Source organism: Nicotiana tabacum, chromosome 17 (assembly GCF_000715075.1).
Source record: "Nicotiana tabacum cultivar K326 chromosome 17, ASM71507v2, whole genome shotgun sequence".
Taxonomy (NCBI): domain Eukaryota; kingdom Viridiplantae; phylum Streptophyta; class Magnoliopsida; order Solanales; family Solanaceae; genus Nicotiana; species Nicotiana tabacum.
In genome coordinates, this window is record NC_134096.1 from 132,719,030 (window position 1) to 132,738,280 (window position 19,251).

The following is a 19,251-nucleotide window of genomic DNA, read 5'->3' on the forward strand; positions in this document are numbered from 1 at the left end:
TTTATGATGTTTTAGGACTTGTTGGTGTATTTAGTTGAGGTACCGAGGGCTTTGAGTGAGTTTCGGATGGTTAACGGATCAAAAGTTGGACTAAAACAGCTGCTGCAATTTCCTTCTACTGGAAATTCCTTCTGCCAGAAATCAAGCCCAGAAATCGAGGGCCATGATTGAAGGCATGATCGAAGGCCAGGGTCGAGGGCCATGATTGAAGCCAGGATCAAGGGCCAGGATCGAGGGTCAGAATCGAGGCCCAGGATCGAGGCCCATGATCGAAGGTCAAGATCGAGGCAAGACCGAGGGCTGCCTGGGTAGAATTATAAAGTAGGGGACTTCGTCCCATTCGTCATTTTTGACAAATTGGAGCTTGAGGAGAGGCGATTTTTGATAGATTTTTAAGGAAAAATATTGGGATAAGTGATTCTAACTCGGATTTGGTCAATATATTCGAATATATCATTATTTTTACCATTTAATTAGTGTTTTGAGATTGATATTTGAGACAATTTTAGAAATCTCATATTAATTTTTTTGAGATTTCGGTGTCGATTCGGAGTCGGATTTGAGTGAAATTAGTATGGTTGAACTTGTAATTGGATGGGTTGTCAGATTTTGTGAGTTTTGTCGGATTTTGAGACGTAGGCCCCACGAGCGATTTTTGAGCTAAATTTCGGATATTTATGAAAAATTAGCATTTTCTTATGGAATTAATTTCAATAAATTTTATTGACTGAATCGAATTATTTGTGGCTAGATTCAAGGTGTTTGGAGGCCAATTCACGAGGCAAAGGCTTAGCGGAATAAGAATTTTACTGTTTGAGGTAAGTAACAGTTATAAATCTAGTCCTGAGGGTATGAAACCCCGGATTTTGTGTCATGTGATTATTTTGGAGGTGACGCACATGCTAGGCGACGGGCACGTGGGTGTGCATCGAGGGGATTGTGACTTGGTCCGTACCGTGAAACTTTAAAGTTGAATAACTTGTTGTTAGCTATATGCCCTCTATGTGTTGAAGAAATTTGACTGTAAATTGTGTTAGAAATCATGCTTAGGCTATGTTGGTACTATTGGGATCTGCAGAGGTCGCGTACTTGTTGAATTATTTGCTAATTATTGTCTTGTACTCAGTCAGGATTTTACTTGCGTATCATACCTCAGTCTTTCTTGATTTTGTTGATACACTATGTTATCTTTGTTTGGACTGATCTTTGTGATTTCCGAGAGCGGAGAGACCAGAGAGGTTGAGGACTGAGTAAGGCCGAGGGCCTGTCGGTGAAGTAAGGATACTATAGCACGTGAGTTGTCCGTGCATGATATTATAGCACGTGAGTTGTCCGTGCGGATTATGGCGTTTGGGCTGTAGGAGCCCCTCCGGAGTCTGTACACCCCCAGTGAGCCTGAGTACCCATTGAGTGAGAGTGCTGAGGGAACCGAGTGGTTGAGCTGTTGTGACGAGTTGAGTGACTGTTGCCCTGAGAGGCTGTACTGGCTTTTCATTTGTTTTTACACTTAGTTGCCATCTGTCATTGTTGTGAGATTCTCTGAAAGATTTTATATCCGGATTACATGAATTTGAACTGTATAAAATTAATTTGACTTAAACTGCTGGATTTGAAAGCATGTCTACTCTCTACTGGAATTACTGAAAATGAACTATAACTGTGTAGCTACTCATTATCTTTAGTTCCTTAGTTATTATTGTTACTTGCTGAGTTGGTTGTACTCATACTACACCCTGCACTTTGTGTGCAGATCCAGGTGTTTTCGGACATAGCGGGTGTTGATGCTCTCGTACAGTTAATTTTTCGGAGATTCAGAGGTAGCTGTTGTGTTTCGCAGACCTTGTCTATCCTTCCCTATCTCTTTGTTTACTGTATTTGGTTTTAGACTATTATAGACCGTATTTTCCAGACTTTATTCACATTAGATGCTCATGTACCTAGTGACACCAGGTTTTGGGAGTATTTATATTTGTACTTGTGAGATTTCTTCCGCTGAATTTAATCATTCTATTTTCAAATTTAAAAGATATGTGGTTAATTGAGATTGTCGGCTTGCCTAGTATCGAGATAGGCGCCATCACGACGGGTGGGATTTTGGGTAGTGACAGTTAGGCTTACCTAGTTTTAGAGACTAGGTGCCATCACGACTCTATCGGAGGGATTTTGGGCCGTGACAAGCATAGCCCGGGTGAATGGTTTATAACCCAAAAAAAAAAAAAAAACTCCTAGCTACATACAACTTAATGAAATCTACGGCTTAATGAGTGTAATTGCAACTGAACTTAGAAACTGAAATCCGTAAACACAAAACTCAAGAACTAACAAAGATTATATGGATGGAGCAACTCAAACTATGCGGCCGTTGGACAATAGAAAAGTGAAACATAATCAATCCATTCGTTCCGACGGAAAGATCTTGAATGCTAGCTCAACACAAGGATGCCACAAAAAGAATCTAGCTAGAGTTTTTTTTTAAAACAAAATATATTCAAATTCCGTCAAAACATACAACCTTTTTTTTGCACAAAATTTAGTCAAACACATATAACTTGCATACAATATTATATATATATATATATATATATATATATATATATATATATATATATATATATATATTGTATTTCGTTTTTACACCTCAAATACAACTTATTTACGTCTTTCTCTTCGAGATTCAATATGAAATTTCAACAAAAACTAGCCCAAATATTCACAAAACTCTCTCAAAATTAAGGTCTAAACTCCTAAGGATATTTTCTATCATTTGCAACAATGCATAATCAAAACAAATAACAATTTCGCAAAACCTAATTTTCGAATTATAAAGCTTTGAAATTTTTTAATAGTTGTCATGGAGTTTAAAATGGATTTTAATTAGGTCTATTATCTTGGATGGAATGATTTAGACCGTCTACTATTGATCAAGGTTTATATTCTGATTTATAATAAATTTCAATGGTCATACTTCAATTTAATTCATAGTATCATATGTTTGAATCTTAATTGATCTTCTAATCATTACTGTCCAATTGAGTCTTGTAGATCTGCTCTAATTTAAACTTTATGAAGAAAAGAAAAACCTCTAGTCAGAGAAATATGGGAATGATATGAAGTGTCAACAAGCGGTAAAAAAATTGGGTTTGAGAAAGAAAAAAGGGTGAGAGAGAATGGAAAAGAGGGAGTGAAATTAGGAAAGATTAAAGTCTAATATATTATTTGATAGATAATTGGTAATTATGTATAGGATATGTAATTAATTGAGAAGTCCTCTCTAATATTGATAATTAGGTTCATAATATAGCATAAATAAGTAAGAATCCCCTGTATTTGATTTAAGTCATTTGAATTAAATAATTAATCCAAGGTTATTGATGTAAAAAAATGACTTGGTCCAATGTGCCTTAAATTAAGGATCCAACCCAACTTTGTATTGACTGATCTAAGAAATTTCTTCTTCTTTTTTTTTTGGGCCAAAGAAAATTTTGATGTCTACAAATACGATAAGACATGTAAGAAGAGAAGGCTAAAGTTAAAAGCAAAGGGTTAAAACTTAAGAGTTTTTGTTAAATGTATATGATATGTTATACTACTATATATGCACTATATAACATATTATATACTTGGATGATTTGAGATATGAGTTTGTTGTGCATCGTGTGTTGCATTATATATTGATGGTTTCAGAATTAGTATGTCCAAATCAAGTCTTGGATTGGATTACTACTCACTTAGTCATGCAAACTGATCCCTCAATCGTTATGTCTTTCAAGTATAGATCTGGGCAGACGTGCTGATAAAGAATTGTAGAGGCTGACACCTTGTGAGCGCCACATACGTTCGTGGATGCTGGTTGTTTTGTACTGTTTGCAAGCTTTGTTTATGTTCTAAATTTTAGAGTGATGATTATCACTCACCGGTTGTATATTTATATAAGGCATTTTAATTTTACCACCAAAAAAACGTTTGACCAATTTGACAATGAAAAGCTCCAAATAGGCACACAGTAATTTTGAGGGGAAAGAAAAAGAGAGAAGACACATTTTACAGAATATTTTGCCAACTCAAAATCTGTTATATAATTAAGCAGAAGGCGAAATTACAATTTTAAAATTGGAGGAAATGAGTGATGGAAAAAGGGGGACAAGGTTCACACAAACTTCTTTCTAAACAAATTAAGGTACAAATCTTAGGCCCATTTGGCCATGAGAGACATGCCACCGGCACCAAGAAGAACAGCCATGTAAGACTTGATTTGTAGCTTGACACTGCCTTGTAACTTGTCACCCATAAAATCTGCAGCAAGAAGATCCACCAAAGCCATATATATCAGAAGGCCAGCAGACGACGCATTGAGCAATCCGACGGTTATTAATGCCCGTGGACTGTTTTCCTCGTAAGTGCTTGAGAGTGCTATACCAAGTGCTATACCAAATGGAGTTGTTATTGCGAAGAAAAATGCCATTATTGCCTTCTTCAAAAACTTGTACTCAGCCTGAATAAAAAGAAGAGTATATGAATTAGTGCATGTAACAATGAATTAGTGAAAGTGAACTGAGAATTATTTTTATTATATGTCGTAAAATGAAAATTTGCCTGGAGAATACAACCACCAAGTCCCATTCCTTCAAACATTTGATGAAAGCAAAGAGCAGCGACAAGTCCTTTAATTGTGCGAGTATTATTTGAAGCACCTAGAGATAGCCCTATCACAATCGAGTGAACAATGATTCCCAGCTCTAACACCTGCAAAAACGTTTCCGTTTTTTATGATGAATTTGCTTGGCTAAATATAATTTAACAATATTTTATTTTTGGTTTAGAGAATAAATAAGAATTTATAACAAGTATAGATAACTTGCTAAAAGTGAATATTGCCCTTGTGCATTTCTTAGGTTTAGAAACGGAGTGTACATCAAAACTTTGCCCATCAACTTTTCCAATTCCTTTAAAATTTGAAGGAAAAAAAAAAGAAATAAGTGGTAAAGTTATTTATTTAAATCCTTCCCAAGTATGAACGAAAAGAAAAACAAGTACACTATTCAACGAAGGTATGTAAACAATTCGTCGCTGATTAATGAATCCTATATTCATCTTTTAGTTCAATGATTGAAGAACCAATTACCGATCAAGAAGCAATAAACTCAGTCAAAGGGACAAAACAATATGAAAATGATAAAAATGACAGTATAACAAAAATAAACAAATAGATAAGTTGCTTGTAAACTAAGAAGACCAGATCCCGACTATGCAACTCGTCTCTAATTCAGCCGTGGTACTTGAATCACTATCAGGCAAGTACACCAAATAATTGATCGTTTGACTTTCACCTTATTGAACGGTTTCTTTTCTTAAAAATGATGAATGCATGCAAGATTCTTTATTATATAAGGATCCATAAGATATCATCAATATAAGTAACGACAACTATTGCCACTCCATTTTATCTGATATAGTTTTTCCTATCATTTTGAAATACTTGATACTTTGCCATTATTTATAAATGATGACACGATGATAAGAACAACAAAATTAACAATAATAATGTCATAATCATCATCATAAATAAATAAGTAAATAGATAAAAATAAATGAATTAGATGAGTAATGATAATGAAAACTACGACCACGAGAACAACGATTAAGTGGTTATTCGTTATATATCAAACATACTACCGATATATTCAACAGGTTTTCAAACTAATCCAGCCTTTTCTTCCCTATTTCAACTAGATATTTCACAACGATAAGATTATTAAATTATCTTCAAAATATTTGTGAGTGCTTAGCCAAATTTCTACCACATTAATATTAATTAAAATAATGATTTATTTGTGTACACCAACCGCGTAAAACAATTAATAGCATGTAACTTACTTTATTGTCCAGGTTACTAATTTTACAAGCAAAAAATTATATTTGTGCGGGATAGGGCATAGATGTTAAAAGAAAATAAGAGAGCAAAGGCATGACCACTAATAGATCGAATAGGAAACTAACCATGGCAATCACTCTGTATCGCAGTAATTTCGTGCCATCAACTCCAACTTTAGTCGAAAATGATCCATGGTGATGATGGCCATGACCATGACCAATTCGTCCTTCAAATCATCATTTTTTTTTATTTTGAAAGATTTTACAATTTTTCCCAAATTTTTCTTTAGATTCTCATCAATTTGATGTTAAATTTAATGTATAATCACAAAATACAATAGAAAATTGATAAGAGGTACTTGCCCAATGATTTGGTATGAATATTCTTCTACAAAATTGCCTCTCATCGAGGCTAGGGTTCAAAACATGATAAAATAAAGCTAAGTCCCGAAATGGAAGTCTTAATACCAGCCTCAGATATTGCATTTGCGACATCATAATCTCAAATACGATGCTCGCAAATGAGACAAAAGTATCGCAAAAGCGAAGGCTGACCAGCTCTGTCAAAGTTGCAAATGCGAGCTCGGAGTTTTCGCAAAAGCGACTGCTTGTGTCGCAAATGCGGAGTTGCCTAATCGCAAATGCGATGAAATAGTTCGCAAATGAGAAGTACCATGCCCCAGCCTATCGTCGCAAATGCGAGAATGATCTCGCAAATGCGGACATCGCAAATGCGAGAACAAAGACACCAGCACAACTGAACATTCATCCAACACTCCGAAACGCATACAAAACTCATCCAAACCCTCAGGGCTCTAAACCAAACACCTTAACAAGTCTGAAAACATAACATGAACTCTCTCGAGCGATCAAAACATCAAAATAACCTCTAGAATCACGATTCGAACGCCAAAACACGTGAAAAACACAATGAACTTCTAGAATCGCAACCGAGCGTCCGAACTATATTAAATCAACTCCAAATTATACTAAATTTTACAAGCAAGTTTCAAATAAAGAAACGGACCTATTTTAAGTTTCGAAACTACAATCCGGACCCGATAGCCTTAAAGTTAAACCATGGTCAAATTTAGAAAACATTTAAACCTTTAAATTGCCAACTTCTGCCAAATGATGTTGAAACCTTTTAGAAACATCCAAATAAAATTTCAGGCATACGCCAAGACCAAAATCGTTGTCCGGACCTACCGGAACCATCGAAACTCCGATCCGAGATCAAATACTCAAAAGTCAAACCCTGGGTCATTTCCTTCAACTTCGAGCTTCTCAAATGAGAGTAACTCCTAAAAACCCTTTCCGAACCTCTCAAAATCCCGAACCAATGATGCACGCAAGTCATAATACACTGTGTGAAGCTACTCGTGACCTCAAACTGCCGAGACGGATGTAATTTCTCAAAATGACCAGTCAGGTCGTTACAATGCTGGCCTGAGGTGATGGGGGCTTGGCATTATCCCCTACCTCGTATATAGATTGTAAGAATAAGTACAATATATGGAGACATAATATATAAGATATATCGATTTGGTCATTGGCAAACATTTAAGGAAAAAAGAGGAGACATATTTTACACAATATGTTGAAACTCACAATGAGTCACGAAAATGAAAAGGATACCAAATTACAATTTTAAAATTGGAGGAAAGGAGGGACATAAAAAAAAGGGGGAGAATTCACACAAAAACTTATTTCCTAAAACAATCAAGGAAACAAATATTATCCCATTTGGCCATGTAAGACTTGATCTGTAGCTTAATACTGCCTTGTAACTTGTCACACATAAAATCTGCAGCAAGAAGATCTACCAAAGCCATATAGATCTGAAGGCCAGCAGATGATGCGTTGAGCAATCCAATGGTCATTAATGCTTGTGGGCTATTTTCCTCATAAGTTCTTGAAAGTGCTATTTGTTTACCCTAAAATTTGGATAAGAATTAAACTTATATTATGGTTTTAATGATATGCGATTTCACCCAATACCAATTGATAAATGAGAAAGTAAATGACTAAATTAAACTGTAAAATAAATCAAACCAGTATGTAAGCTGAGCCTCGACCTAGAAATGATTTATTCTCGAGGTGACAGTAGTACAAGAACGAGTAAGATAAAATAATTCTGATGAACAGTAAGCAGAACAATAAGTAAGAAAGAAATGATTGTATAGCTTTTTCTCAGTGAACAATGATGATTACAAATGACTGGAATTCCTCTGTATATAGTAGAGGAATCCTAATCATGGTATACTTCTAATTACATAAGGAGATTGTATAAACAGCTGATTGACCGTTATCGATTTGATCCGTTCCGAGATTCACGCCACGATCCTCGACCAATCACGGATATCTTGCTCTTTCCGCTACAAAGCTATCTCGATATTACTCTAAGTCTATCTCTTCTGGCTTCGATTGATATCGACCTCGATCTAGAAGGAGGCTTCGATTTCGGACTTAATGTTTCAGCTCTTCGATCAAATAGTGAAATCAGGTAGCCCCGATTTCTACCGTATACAGATAAACCCCTTGTTTCTTGGAATATAATGATAAGAAATGAATTGAGCCTTGATTTTTCTATGAACTCGATAGATAATGATGTCATCCTCGTGACGTAAGCGATGGAAGTGACCAAAATGTCCCGTCGGTACAGTTCCCCAAACAATTAATGCGCGTCACTGGGCGGTCGGCCACTAGTGCGGTCGAGCTGTCACCGTAAATCTATAAATATGGCTTCTTTTTGCTGAATCAAACTTTACTTTCATCTTCATAAGTTTTTCTAAGCTTTTAACTCTCTTAATCTCTTCTCTTTCATTACTCCTTAGGTTATCTCCGCTAGTTTCGAACCACCAGAACTTACTACTTTCCTCTTTCTTTAACTCATATAATGGAGAAAATATCCAAAACTGTTCCACAAAAGGAAAAAGCTTCCTCTTCTTCTTCACGGCCGGCCGGTGATAAAACGCCGGCGGAATCGCTCCCTGGGGAGTATGTTCCCGACCCGTGTGTTCTTAAATTTGTCTTCAAAATCGAAAATCCTCCATCGGTCTATGGTCGATGTGAGCACGTATCGAGGTATATCTGCTCGATAATGGTGGGATATCTCGAGGAGATATCAAAAAGGATTGCAACTGGGGGGACAAAGTTGTAGAGATCCCTTCTCCTGAAGAAAGCATTACTACCCACGTGGAAGGGTATCTAAGTGTTTACACTTATCCTTTCACGTTGGGCCCCCTCGATCCGGTCATCATTGACATTTGCCATTACTATCAGGTGACTCTAGGCCAAATACACCCTTCCTTTTGGCGCATTGTGATCATGCTCCGATTCTTCACTAGCAAAGCTGGGGGGTTGTTGTTCACCCTCGATCACCTCATCAGGTTATACAGCCCTTGAATCTTTCGAGGGTTGATCAAACTGCAACATTGAGCGACCAAGATGTTGTTCTCGAGTATCGACGAGGACAAGGACTGGGGGTGGATAAGTCGGTTCGTTCGGGTGAGGACTTGTGACCTTATCCCGAAGGAGAAAATGCCATTTCCTAAGAAATGGAACCCGAAGCTTAAGTAGCACTCTAATTATCAATTTCAATGTTTTTATTTTCTGCTTCATTTAACATCTTCCTTCGTCGTGCATCGGTTGCTTGGATGCCTCGAGCAGTCCCTAACCTTGAGGACTGGGTTTGAAAGCTGGTTTCGACCTCTTCCTATGCTGAGCGTTGTTGGCGTGACATGGCAAAAGGTCGGTGGGAAGCAAAGAACCATGGTGAGTTTCCATTTTCTTATTTCTGAGGCATTGGTTATGCATTTTTTACTTACTTCTTTCTTGTGCAGGCCTTAACAAAGATACAGTTTTGAGGCCTCCGAGCAGCGAGGAAGAGGCTATGGCCCCGGCTCCGAAGCTGGGGAAAGATAATAAAAGAAAGAGGGTCTCGACATCCGAGGACCCCAAACCCAAAAAGGCAGCAGCTCGAAGATGCAGGGGGAATGTTATCCCTCTGACTGTAGAGTCAGTCCAAACGCTGAGAGAAGAAGAAGAAGAAGAAAAAAATGAGGGTAGTGACTCGGCGCTTGTGACATGAGTGAAGAAGACTGCCGAGACTGCCAAGTCCTCTAAACCGGCGATGATTGTCGAGACCCTACCTCTAGAGTTTGACTTACATAATAAATAGGAAATTACGTACCTTGCTCTTCTCGAACTAGGACACCACTTACCATAATTTTCGAGACTGCTAGGTATAAGTAGAGCTTCTCATATGCCTTTGGAGTATGAAACAATGGTGGGCTCAAGAGGTATCATTTTAATTCTTCTAACGCATGCTGGCATTCCGGGGTCTAGGCGAAATTGTTGTTCTTTTTGAGTAGTGAGAAGAACCTATGGCTCCGATCTGACGATCTCGAGATGAATCGACCTAAAGCAGATATTCGCCCTATCAGCCTTTATACGGCTTTAACGTTGTCTACGACTGTGATGTCTTCGATAGTCTTGATTTTATCGGGGTTGATCTCGATCCCCCGATTCGACACCATAAAGCCAAGGAACTTGCCCGAACCGACCCCGAAAGCACATTTCTCGGGGTTGAGCTTCATGTTGTATTTTCTCAGTATCTTGAACGTTTCCTACAAATGTGTCAAATGGTCCTCTGCGCGCAGGGACCTAACTAGCATATCATCAATATATACTTCCATTGACTTACCTATTTGTTCTTTGAACATTTTATTTACTAGGCGTTGGTAGGTAGAACCTGTGTTTTTTAGGGACTATAACTACATCGGCTAACCATTCAGGAGATTTTTCTTCCCGAATGGATCCTATTTTGAGAAGTTTAGTTACCTCATCCTTGATGAATGCGTGTTTTACCTCGGATTGGGGCCTTCTCTTTTGTTTCACTGGCCTGAACTTTGGGTCCAGACTCAATCGATGTGTTGTTATCTCTGGTGGGATCCCTATCATGTCTAAGTGGGACCAAGCAAAACAATCTATGTTATCAATAAGAAATTTAATAAGTTTCTTCCTGAGTTCGGGGGTTAACCCCGTACCCAGGTACACCTTTCATTCGGGTAGGTACTCGATCAATATAACATGTTCCAGCTCTTCGACTGTTGATTTGGTGTCGTCGGAATCTTCGGGAATAACGAAGGATTGAGGGATCTAATAATCGTATTCTTCTTCTTTCATTCCATGCTTCTCCGATTCAGCCGAGGCTGGTGGCTGTGGTTGCTATTTGGCCTCCTGTTTTCCTTTGACCTTCGATCCCTTTGACGTCGAAAGTGGAGAAATTGGTATTACCTCATCGACCGCAAACATTTCCTTTGCAGCATATTGCTCCCTATATACTGTTTTCACCCCGTCCAGCATCGAAAATTTCATCATTTGGTGGAGAGTCGAAGGGACTGCCCTCATATTATGAATCCATGGCCTCCCGAGTAGGGCGTTGTACCTCATGTCGCCCTCGATTATATGGAACTTGGTTTCTTGAATAGTTCCAGCCATGTTCACCGGTAAAATGATCTCTCTTTTAGTCGTTTCACTGGCCATGTTGAAACCGTTCAAGACCCGAGCTGCGGGCACGATTTGGTCTTGTAGGGCGAGCTGATCCACGACCCTCGATCGGATGATATTTGCCGAGCTACTTGGATCCACTAAAACACGCTTAACTTGAACTTTATTCATAAAGATAGAAATTACCAGAGTGTCGTTGTGGGGTTGAGAAATTCCTTCTGCTTTCTCATCGTTGAATGATACGGTGCCTTCTGGCACATAATCTCGGGTCCGGTTTTCCCTAGTAATTGATACCTTAGTGCGTTTGAACACAGGCCCTTGTGGAATATCGACCCTGCCGACGATCATATGGATCATATGTTGTGGCTCTTCCTGTTCATTTTTCCTGTTGGAGTCCCTTTCTCTGAAATGATTCTTGGCTCGATACTTAAGAACTCTCGAAGGTGACCCTCGTTGAATAGACGGGCTACCTTCTCTCTTAGTTGCCTGCAATCCTCATTTTTGTGGCCATGTGTGCCGTGATACTTACACATCATATTGGGGTTTCTTTGGGAAGGATCGGTCTGTATGGGCCTAGGCCATCTAGTATCTTTGATTCATCCAATTGCCTATACAATACATGATGCGTCGATATTAAAGTTATACTCCAACAATCGAGGTGCCTTTGTGGGATCAGCGTGCTTATCAAAACCACTTTTGCTCATAAGTCCCCGAGAACTCTATCCTCGATCACTTTTTCAGTCATTTCGGGTGGAATTGCGTCCAGGACTGTCGTTCCTGCGATCTGTGATGTATGGTTGATATCAGTCTTTGTTCGACCGAGATTCCCGATCGATATCTCTCTGATTTCTAGCGGCAGACCTGTTCGGATATACGGAACCAGAAGTAGTTCCTAATTGGTCATCTACGACTCTGATCTTCGACTGGTACCGATTATGTACATCGGCACAGGTTACTGCTGGATATTCAATCAAGTTCTGCTTCAGTTGACGTGATGCTATCGAACTTCGTTCATTCAACCCCTGAGTGAAGGCTTGAACAGCCCAATCATCCGTGACCAGTGGCAACTCCATGCGTTCCATTTGAAATCGGGACACGAACTCCCTAAGCATTTCATTATCCTTCTATTTTACTTTGAAAAGGTCTGATATCCTCGTCGCAACCTTTATGGCCCCGATATGTGCCTTTATGAAAGAATCCGCTAACATGGCAAATGAGTCAATGACATTTGGCGGTAGATTATGGTACCAAATCATTGCCCCCTTCGATAGAGTCTCTCTGAACTTCTTCAATAGAATAGATTCGATCTCGTCATCTTCCAAATCGTTACCTTTGATGGCGCATGTGTAGGAGGTGACATGCTCATTGGGATCGGTGGTCCCATTGTACTTAGGTATATCCGTTATACAAAACTTTTTGGGAATGGGCTTCGGAGCCGCACTTGGAGGAAATGGCTTCTACACAAATTTCTTTGAATCCATCCCTTTCAAAATTGGCGGTGCCCCCGCTATGCGATCAACTCGAGAGTTGTACGTTTCTACTTTCTTATCATTTGCCTCAATTTTCTTCTATCCTGACTCAATTCATTTGGTGAGCTCCTCGAGCATCTTCATTATCGCGGGGTCAGTCCCCTATTCACTGGCATTCGGCCTTTCTGGTACTAGCTCAGTTCGGTGGGCGGCTTCCGATTCGGCCCCACTCGGAGTTCGATGTTGATTTTGTAGTTGTGCAATAGCAGTTTGTTGGGCCTGTAGCATTTCGAATATCACTTGGAGACTGACTCCTCCATCTCCTCCACCCTGTGTAAGTTGACTACCGGGTCGGCCTTCTCTACGTACACTCCCTTTGGGGTCCGCGCCTAGATTCGCATTCAAAGCAATATGTGAACTGACGTCGACTGGGTTGAAAACCGGTGCTCCCCCGAGATCAGCTTATGGCGCCTCGACCCCTGGAGCAATTACATTGTCGTTTTCCCCTTGAAATCCGAGGCCATTGTCACCATGTGTGAGTACGGTTTATGAGTTTAACATGTTTTTAACCTGAAAGCAAAAATACTTGACAAGAATAAGCGTAAAGTAGTGTGTGTTATTGGAATCGGTATTGAATAATCACTATTATCCTTAGCCCCACGGTGGGCGCCAAACTGTTTACCCTAAAATTTGGATAACAATTAAACTTATATTATGGTTTTAAGGATATGCGATTTCACCCAATACCAATTGATAAATGAGAAAGTAAATGACTAAATTAAACTGTAAAATAAATCAAACTAGTATGCAAGCTGAGCCTCGACCTCGAAATGATGCATTCTCGAGGTGATAGTAGTACAAGAACGAGTAAGATAAAATAACTCTGATGAACAATAAGCAGAACAATAAGCAAGAGAGAAATGATTGTATAGCTTTTTCTTAATGAACAATGATGATTACAAATGACTGAAAATCCTCTTTATATAGTAGAAGAATTCTAATTATGGTATACTTCTAATTACAGAAGGAAATCGTATAAACAACTGATTAACCGCTACCGATTTGATCCGTTCCGAGATTCACGCCACGATCCTTGACCAACCACGGATATCTCGCTCTTTCCGTTACAAAGCTATCCTGATATTACACGAAGTCTGTCTCTTCTGGCTTCGATTGATAACGACCTCGATCTAGAAGAAGGCTTCGATTTCGGACTCAATGTCTAGCTCTTCCATCAAATAGTACCCGATTTCTACCGTATACACTATTCGAAATGCTATACCAAATGGGGTTGTTACTGTGAAGAAGAATGCCATTATTGTTTTCTATATGATCTTGTACTCAGCCTGAATTAAAAGAAAGTATGAATTAGTGAATGTAAACAATGAATTAATGAAATTGAACTGAGGATTATTTTAATTCTATGTTATCGCGAAATATAAACCTTGACTAATAGTAGTAGATCTCAATCATTTATCCAAAATAATAAACCTAATTAAACTCCATTAAAAACTCTATTGACATTTATTTAAAAGTTTCGAAGCGTTAGAATTCGAAAATCGGGTTTTGCGACATTGTTATTTGTTTGGATTGGTATTATTGCGAATGATTGTAATATACTTTGGAGTTTATATCTCAATTTTGAGAGAGTTCGGTGAAACCTCGAGTTGGTTTTGATTAGTCAGATTGAAACTCGAAGAGAAAAACATAGATAAATTGTAAGCAAATTTTATGTCAGGTATACAAATGACATACAAAATATATACAAATAACATAATTGTGCAAGTTACATGCAAGATGTATGTATTTGAACGGATTTTTTACAATAAAAAATTATATACAAATTGTATATTTGTTGTATGTTTGACTGAATTTGTTTAAAAAGTCTAGATAATTTTTATGGCATTCTTGTGTTGAGCTAGCATCCGAGGTCTTTCCGTGGGAACGAATGGATTATGTTCACTTTTCTGTTGTCCAACGGCCACATATCTTGAGTTACTCCATATAATCTTTGTTAGTTCTTGAGTTTTGAATTTAAGGATTTCAGTTGCTAAGTTCAGTTGCGTTGTGTAGCTTGGAGATGGTTATGAGTTAAGTTGGTTCGCATGGTTGGGGACTAAGCCAACTAAGTGATGGTCATCCCTACTTGGGTCATGACAAAAGGACAAAAGAATAGTAGTCAGTAGAGACAAAAAAAAAAATTCTAGTGATTTCTAAAGAGTATAGTTGCAAAGATTCACTCACTAGAAAGACTTATATAAGATATGTTGATTTGGTCATTGGCAAACATTTAAGGAAAAAAGAGGAGACATATTTTACACAATATGTTGAAACTCACAATGAGTCACGAAAATGAAAAGGATACCAAATTACAATTTTAAAATTGGAGGAAAGGAGGGACAGAAAAAAAGGGGGGAGGATTCACACAAAAACTTATTTCCTAAAACAATCAAGGTAACAAATCTTAGGCCCATTTGGCCATAAGAGACATGCCACCGGCACCAAGAAGAACAGCCATGTAAGACTTGATCTGTAGCTTAATGCTGCCTTGTAACTTGTCACCCATAAAATCTGCAGCAAGAAGATCTACTAAAGCCATGTAAATAAGAAGGCCAGCAGATGACGCATTGAGCAATCCAACGGTTATTAATGCCCGAGGACTGTTCTCCTCGTAAGTGCTTGAAAGTGCTATCCCAAGTGCTATACCAAATGGGGTTGTTACTGCGAAGAAGAATGCCATTATTGCTTTCTTCAAGAACTTGTACTCAGCCTGAATTAAAACAAGTGTATATGAATTAGTAAATGTAAACAATGAATTATATTGAAAGTGAACTGAGAATTATTTTTATTATATGTCGTAAAATAAAAACTTGCCTGGAGAATACAACCACCAAGTCCCATTCCTTCAAACATTTGATGAAAGCAAAGAGCAGCGACAAGTCCTTTAATTGTGCAAGTATTATTTGAAGCACCTAGAGAAATCCCTATCACAATCGAGTGAACAATGATTCCCAGCTCTAACACCTGCCAAAAAACGTTTCCGTAATTTTAAATTATTTTGCGGAACTCAACATAACGATAAGAAAATGTTGACATAAAATGTTTCAAGAATAAGGCATTAATTCTCAATTATTTATCTGTAACAAAATAATTAACATACTATTGTTATCCTTGAACACAAATCATTTCACACATCTCAAGCTAGTGGAGCCATTTCAATTCCCAAGAGTCAAATAACCAACTAGCTGTTTTCTTTGTGTGTGGATATTTTATGAATATCGATCGAATGAGAGTATTATTTTCATAAAATGTTCAAATATGTCCTTATATTATACGAAATTGAGCACATTTGCCATTCGTTAATACTTTAGCTCAATATGTTCTTACCGTCACATAGTTGGTCCATATATACCCTTAAAGTTACACAGTTGACCAATATATGCTCTTTTCGAAACGGAATCCACCCAAACTAATTAGCTCTTTCGTTAATTGTATTAAAGTGTATTACAAACACTATTTCCTTTTTATTAGTATTTTTTTTTCTTTACCTTTCTCTTTTCTTTCTTTTTTTTTTCTTTTCTTCTTTTTTTTTTCTTTTTCTTTCTCCCTTATCCGATTTCCTCCATTACTGATGTCTTCTCCATTTTCGTCACCAATTTCACTTGATAAAACTCATGAATTTTAATTACTAAGAAAATTCTCCCATAAGAATATTTTTATAGATCATATGTTTGTCAATTTTTTAATTTTTACTGAACATATATTTAGTTCTAAAAAATTTAACAAAGTAAGATTGAAATAATATTTATGTAACAAAAAATTCTAAAAATCTAACAAAACCGAACAATCCAAACCGATATAATTGGTTTGGTTTGGTTTTGACAAAAATCAAACCAACTCGTTCCATGTACACCCCTAATTTACATAGTTAATAATAAAAATAGAAAATATCTAGCTGAAAAAATATAAAAAACTCAAATTTATAACACTACAACTTGAACTCTAGGCTTTTAATCATTAAGTTATCTTTCTGAAAAGAATTTAAATATTTTAGTCTTTTGAGTATTGAAATATTTTTATTATTTTAAAGTTTAAACCATAATTTTTGGAATAATTTAATTTCGTTTATTTAGAGGGCCAGTGAAATTGGAACTTGATTACCTTATGGGAGAATTTTCTTAGTAATTGGAATTCATGAGTTTTGTCAAGTGAAATTGGTGACAAAAATGGAGAAGACATTAGTAATGGAGGAAATCGGATAAAGGAGAAAGAAAAAGGAAAAAAAAGAAGAAAAGAAAAAAGAAGAAAGAAAAGAGAAAGGTAAAGAAAAAAATACTAATAAAAAGGAAATAGTTTTTGTAATACACTTTAATATAATTAACGAAAGAGCTAATTAGTTTGGGTGAATTCCGTTTCGAAAAGGGCATATATGGGCCAACTGTGTAACTCTAAGGGCATATATGGACCAACTATGTGACGGTAAGGGCATATTTGAGCTAAAATATTAACGAATGCCAAATGTGCTCAATTTATTATAGTACAAGGACATATTTGGACATTTGCCCTTTTCATAACTTAATACGGAAAATATTAAAAGGACCATCGTACATTGAGTCAATACACATGGCTTAGATAACAATACCGTGTTCGTTTTTCTCCCATCCTTCACTGTCTAGTTCGATGATATCAATCTGTTTTATTATTCTAATTAAAATAACATAACAATCTAACGTCAACAACGTAGCAACACAGTGAACAATAATTAAGTTGGTCTCTATCAAAACATAATAACATAATCAAAGAGCTTACAAACTAATCCAATCTTTTCTAACTCCCTTTAGTATATTTACACTTTGATAAGTTAGTTAATTATCTCCAAACTATTGTGACGACATGCTTCAAAATTTCTACCATGTGGAATTAAAAATGACATAAAGCAAATTAATTATCAGTACTCCTTCCGTCCATTTTTTTTAAATTTGTGATCTTACCATGATATTTTTGTAGCTATAAAATTAAATTAAAAGGTAAAATAAAAAGTTTAAAGTTAAATTATTTTTTGGACAAACTAAAAAGTAAAATATATCACATAATAAAATGGGACGGAAGGAGTAACAGAATAGGAAACTAACCATGGCAATCACTCTGTATCGAAGTAGTTTCGTGCCATCAACTCCATCTTTAGTCGAAAAGGATCCATGGTGATGATGGGAATGAACATGGTTTCCAGCTCCCATTTCCTGATCACCACCTTGAGCTTGAGCTTGACTTTCTGGAATTACACCAGCTTTGTTTTTCTTGCTGTACAAACTAGTAGCCATGGAGTCAATAGCCAAAGTAAAAATAGCAGACAACATTGCAACAAATCCAGTGAAGGGGAACTTATGCCAAGGGTTCTCTTTCAAGCAACTTGACGACAACATGTCGAATGAATCGGGAAGCACGTGCATGAAACCGGTGGCTAGAATAATTCCGGCAGCAAATGCCTTGACGATCACGAAAAGGCTACGCTCTGGGCTTAGGGCTGGGATTGAACGTGTGACCAGTGGAAGACATACTCCAATCATACTTGTGATTAAGATGGAGACTATGGCTATGATTTTTAAGCCTAAAGCTTTTGATTTGTTGACACATGAGTTGTCTTCTTCTGCCCCACAATCTTCTACTACTGATAAAGCTTGAGGTGTGAAAATTGAGATGAGAATTAAGATTATGGCTATGTGCTTATAACTAACCATTGTTTGAGTGATAATGTGTTTTTCTTTTGTTTGGTGTTATGAGTTATGTTTTCTGGGGGCAACTATATATATATACGTAGAATTTTATGATATGGTATGCAAGTTGGGACTAAAATATAGTAGTAGTATATATTCTTTTAGCCCAATATCTAAATATTTTTTGTTAAACAACTATAGAGTGATCAACTAATTGGTGGTTATTTTCCATTAAAGAGAATTATAAAATAACATTGAAGCCAAATGGCAGTGCAGCCAAAGCATGTGGCGGCATGAATGATTCATGCCAATGCCATAGCTGGTGGAATCAGCTAAAAAGGACATTTACAATAGAAAAATAGAAAGTAAACTCTATAAACTTAAATATATACGTACGTACAAGTGGGTACTTGCGCGTATATACCAATAAGGGCATGTGTATGTATGTGGTTTTGACAAGTGAATTGAATTATTTAGCTTTCCTGCATTACACAGGCACGTGCTTGGAACGAGTTTGAAAGTTGATTTCTCGTAATTTCTTTTCCTGCGTAGAATTTAAATTATACCACACCCTTCATGTTAAAAAGAAAAGGCGAATGAAGCAATGAATTCTATTTATGAGGGATGTAGTAGTTTCTTAGGTGGTAGTTGTAGTTGTAATTATTTTTCTTTTTCACCGCCAT

General features: G+C 37.1%; 2 protein-coding genes across 2 annotated transcripts; both read right to left on the reverse strand.

Annotated features, from left to right (window-relative positions):
• Positions 1 to 4,186: 4,186 nt before the first annotated feature.
• On the reverse strand, positions 4,187 to 12,458 carry LOC107789293 (fe(2+) transport protein 2-like). The gene is made up of 6 exons (XM_075235896.1): positions 12,247 to 12,458; positions 7,927 to 8,008; positions 7,652 to 7,808; positions 5,998 to 6,098; positions 4,594 to 4,743; positions 4,187 to 4,492 (listed from the first exon to the last, which is right to left on the reverse strand). The coding sequence occupies exons 1-6, from the start codon at positions 12,456 to 12,458 to the stop codon at positions 4,187 to 4,189; spliced, it is 1,008 nt and encodes a 335-aa protein (XP_075091997.1).
• Positions 12,459 to 15,050: 2,592 nt separating this feature from the next.
• On the reverse strand, positions 15,051 to 18,640 carry LOC107789294 (fe(2+) transport protein 1-like). The gene is made up of 3 exons (XM_016611068.2): positions 17,987 to 18,640; positions 15,729 to 15,878; positions 15,051 to 15,624 (listed from the first exon to the last, which is right to left on the reverse strand). The coding sequence occupies exons 1-3, from the start codon at positions 18,590 to 18,592 to the stop codon at positions 15,319 to 15,321; spliced, it is 1,062 nt and encodes a 353-aa protein (XP_016466554.1). The 5' UTR covers positions 18,593 to 18,640; the 3' UTR covers positions 15,051 to 15,318.
• Positions 18,641 to 19,251: the final 611 nt, after the last annotated feature.

Excerpts from the sequence above, each read along its gene's own strand:
- LOC107789293 (XM_075235896.1), bottom strand. The coding sequence starts at position 12,458 with ATGGAGTTGCCACTGGTCACGGATGATTGGGCTGTTCAAGCCTTCACT. Across the intron at positions 8,009-12,246 it reads GGTTCCGTATATCCGAACAG|AATTATTTTATCTTACTCGT; the intron begins GTCTGCCGCTAG and ends ACTGTTCATCAG. Across the intron at positions 4,744-5,997 it reads GATACAGAGTGATTGCCATG|GTGTTAGAGCTGGGAATCAT; the intron begins GTTAGTTTCCTA and ends ACGTTTTTGCAG.
- LOC107789294 (XM_016611068.2), bottom strand. The coding sequence starts at position 18,592 with ATGGTTAGTTATAAGCACATAGCCATAATCTTAATTCTCATCTCAATT. Across the intron at positions 15,879-17,986 it reads GATACAGAGTGATTGCCATG|GTGTTAGAGCTGGGAATCAT; the intron begins GTTAGTTTCCTA and ends GTTTTTTGGCAG. Across the intron at positions 15,625-15,728 it reads TTGGTGGTTGTATTCTCCAG|GCTGAGTACAAGTTCTTGAA; the intron begins GCAAGTTTTTAT and ends GTTTTAATTCAG.